Raw genomic sequence first — 3,796 nt, forward strand, 5'->3', positions numbered from 1 at the left:
ATTGACTGTCAATGCAAGATGAATGTTGATTGTCCTTTTGTGAAGTGGTTTCTCATCCTCGTGGTATTCAGACATCAGCTCCACAGCCCCCTGTTCTCTCTGCTATTCCTCTCTCTCCCTCTCTTTCTCTAACCTGACAAAAGATCATTCAAATTCACTCATAAATACAATAAATAACAAAAACGATGCAGAGTAGCTGCTTGCTCAGTCTCTCAACTTGATTCAGCTCCCAGTCTCAATACAATACTAATACTTATTCAGTCTTTGGTCAGCTTCACAACTCTACTGACCAATCCTAGTAAGGCTGACATTAAAATGGGGAAATTTTAATATTAGTGTTTCAGATCCCATGTGTGAAATTTCTGTTATGCTTTTTCTTAATGTGTTTGTTCTTAATTTTTATTTTTTGTAAGTTTAAGTTTACTTTTCCGCATTTTTGAGACCATCTCATAATGCACTGACATGATTTCCTTTGAGTTAAAATGGTATTTTAGCGCTGATTAGGGGGGAGAGAGGCCAGCCCAAGTCCAGACTCCCATTTAGGTTAGGAGTGTAATAAATTCTCATGTCATTCTTGATTTAAATCAAATGCCTTCTTCACATATCACTCTTATCGCTTGCCTTCATCTACCAGCTGAAAAGTTTCAGGAAGTTTTGGAGTCCATCTTCTCCAAGGAAGTCGAAAGAGCCCTGGGACGAGCCCAAGTGGACGAGCAGGAGGACAAGCAGGACGATGGCCAGGAGTGGAATGAGAAGGTTCCAGCCGGCTGCCAGGATGTTGTACCATTTGGCCTTGTCCGAACACTCCTGAGCCAGCTGCAGGTTGCCCTGAGTCTTTTGATCCCTGGCCTGCAAAGATGCAGGAAGACAAATTCATATTAAGACATCTGGTGTAGTCAGTTTTAACTGGTAATTTAAATATGAAGACTCCTCAGCATCAACGAAACTTTGTGCTGAAAGTCTGGGTAAATTCCCAGATGATTAAACATGCAACTATTTTGCTGGTAATAACTGAAATGAGTAAAGAAAATGAACAGCCTATTTATATATTGGTTGGGTCTGATTATTGGGTGGGGGGGGGGGGGGGGGGGGGTCATAACCCCCCTAACCCCCCCTGGAAATTGCGCCCCTGCTCCTCAGTCTCATAAGTCTTGTGGGACATCTAGAGACATTAAAGCTTCAGCTGCACTACATAAAAAAGATAATATGAGTTCACTGTAAATAAAGAAGGTAAAACACAGATCATCTTTTTGTTTATAGACAGCTTGTCCCACAGATCTGGTTCAGTGCTGACCCAGGGCAGACTGAATAGCTTCTAAGTGTATCCATTTATTGTGGAAAGAACCCAGCCAGGGCCTTCCATACAACTCTCTAATTTCCCATGAGTACTTGCCCATTAGAAAGATACCAATTATGCCATTTTTAACTCCCCAGACAAGGAACCAGTGACTGTCTTTAATCTGAGTGCTGAGCCAGTGGCCCTGTGATTCTGAGCTGCACCGCGTGCATGCAGAAAAAAAATTAAATAAAGGGTATACACACCCTTTTGTGGTGAGATTTTCGGGAACTTTTATTTCCAGGTAGTCATGCAGTGTTTCCAAACAAGATTTGAAAATGCAATTTTCCCGGACTTCTTAACTTTTTAAAATGTGTTAAGTTTTTTGTTTTGTTTTATGTTTCTCTGCAGCTCCATTCCTGTGGTAAAGGGCGCTCCTGCTTTCTACTGTGTGAGACATTCGACCAGAGACAATAATAAGTCTTTACATGCTTCAGAATCTTACTGTGTTTAATCAAACTCAAAGAATTTTGCAACGGAACGTTTACACAGAGGAAAAGCTAGAAGTTGTTCTGCTTTTTACACATAAAAAATCTGTAAAAAATAAAGTAAAATGTACAATTTTTAAATGAAGAATGCTTCCATATTCATACTCTTTTTACAGTTTATACCCTCACTTACACATGGTTAAAAGAAAACAATTTTCTTCTTTTTGTCAAAAATGTAATTGCTGGTTCCCGCTGCTTCTTTTAGAAATGTTATTGTAGGTGCAGCCACTCATTGGTGCTTGACTTTTGCCCATTGTTTCATAAGTATCCTTGCCAACTTTGCATAACTTTTGCTTTTGCTGCCAAGTTTCATTGCAGAAGGCTGAGGCAATTATAGTAACACAATGTTCTTGTTAGCATTAAGCTGTTCAAGACTGACAAAAGTCTAGTGTTACACTGCATAGAAATTCTTCCATTTTTTTTCATCAAGTGTATCCAAGTGTTTCTGCTTTTGTTGTTTTCAAAATGTTTTAATAAAGAGTTTAAATAACTGGAGACAACAATGAAGGCTACTTTATTTAAAAAAAATACATTAATAGAAAGATTTGTTTTAATTGGGACTGAGTTAACAATGTAGACCCTTCTTTGTTAGATGTCTGTAAATTGATTGTAAAACATTTTCAAAAGCAAAGAAAGAAAAAGAGCACAAGGCCTCACCTTGATGGAGTAGATGAGCGCCATGAAACCCAGGCAGCAGAAGTTAACATACAAGGTGTTGCACAGCGACCAGACTAGATAGTCTCGGGGAGGATTCTTGCCAGTGTTCCCCATGTTCACTACAGTGGATCCAACAGGCTTGCGGGCAGATTTGCAGTTGGTAAGAGGGGTGCAGTCGGAAGGGAAGTTGTAGGAATGGTTGTCCATTGTTAGCGTTCAGAGAGGGGAATCCTAGCTGTAAGTGGATAGACAACTTTGTGAGCTTGTTATCCTTCCAGATGCTTGGTCCTCGTCTTGAGAGTAGTCCCCCCCCCCCTCTATGCGAGAGGCTTAAAAAGGCCCATAAAGAGGGAGGTGGCAGGGAGAGCATGCATGGGCAGGGTCCTTTAATGCACTGCAGGTCTGTCATTATGTGGTCAAGCCTGTGAGACTGAAATAGAGATAGAGAGAAGAAGACAGGGAAACAGTTCTCTGAGAGAAAGACCAAATATATAAACTGTAGCTGAGAAAAGTATCCAAACAATAATTTTCCTAGAGATTTGAAGGTGGTGCGTGGTGATTTGGGTGAAGGTGAAGGCCATTTGAATGATGTTGAAAAGCCTTGATATGTCTGATGAAGAGTCTGCCAGAGGTCTTGAGGCAGGCATCTGTATCTTGGTGGGAACAGAGTGGGTTAACACAACCAACAGGACACATTTCTAAAACATATAAGAACTATTAGTTCAGTTCATTTCAAATCAAATCAAATCACTTTTATTGTCACATCACACGTGCAGGCACACTGGCACAGCACATGCGAGTGAAATTCTTGTGTGCGAGCCCCACAAGCAACAGAGATGTGCCAAACACAACAACACAAACGAGCAAAATACAAGAATGGCCGACCTGAAACTAATAAATATATGTACAATATATAATAGTGTATGCATTTCTGGATGTGTATACTAAATATTTTCCTACGTGTGTGTGTGTGTGTGTGTGTGTGTGTGTGTGTGTGTGTGTGTGTGTGTGTGTATACACATTTTTACAAATTAAATAGTAAAAAAAAAAAAAAAATAATAATAATAATAATAATAATAATAATAATAATAAAATATATAAAATATACAGAGTTGAATATGTGCAAAACAAGTGGCATTTATATACAGTGTGGAGTGCATAATGTTGAAGTTCCAGTAGTGAAGCTGAGGTGTCTATGACGTGTTCAGCAGTCTGATGGCCTGATGGAAAAAGCTGTCTCTCAGTCTGCTGGTACGGGACCGGATGCTGCAGAACCTCCTTCCTGATGGAAGTAGTCTGAACAGTTTATGGCTGG

The 3,796-nt window shown here is 39.9% G+C and overlaps 1 protein-coding gene across 1 annotated transcript; it reads right to left on the reverse strand.

Moving 5' to 3' along the window:
* Positions 1-42: 42 nt before the first annotated feature.
* On the reverse strand, positions 43-3,191 carry LOC120730117 (interferon-induced transmembrane protein 5-like). The gene is made up of 2 exons (XM_040026271.1): positions 2,482-3,191; positions 43-849 (listed from the first exon to the last, which is right to left on the reverse strand). The coding sequence occupies exons 1-2, from the start codon at positions 2,686-2,688 to the stop codon at positions 628-630; spliced, it is 429 nt and encodes a 142-aa protein (XP_039882205.1). The 5' UTR covers positions 2,689-3,191; the 3' UTR covers positions 43-627.
* Between the last annotated feature and the right edge of the window lie 605 nt (positions 3,192-3,796).

Source organism: Simochromis diagramma, unplaced genomic scaffold, assembly GCF_900408965.1.
Source record: "Simochromis diagramma unplaced genomic scaffold, fSimDia1.1 OVJJ01000293.1, whole genome shotgun sequence".
NCBI classification, from domain to species: domain Eukaryota; kingdom Metazoa; phylum Chordata; class Actinopteri; order Cichliformes; family Cichlidae; genus Simochromis; species Simochromis diagramma.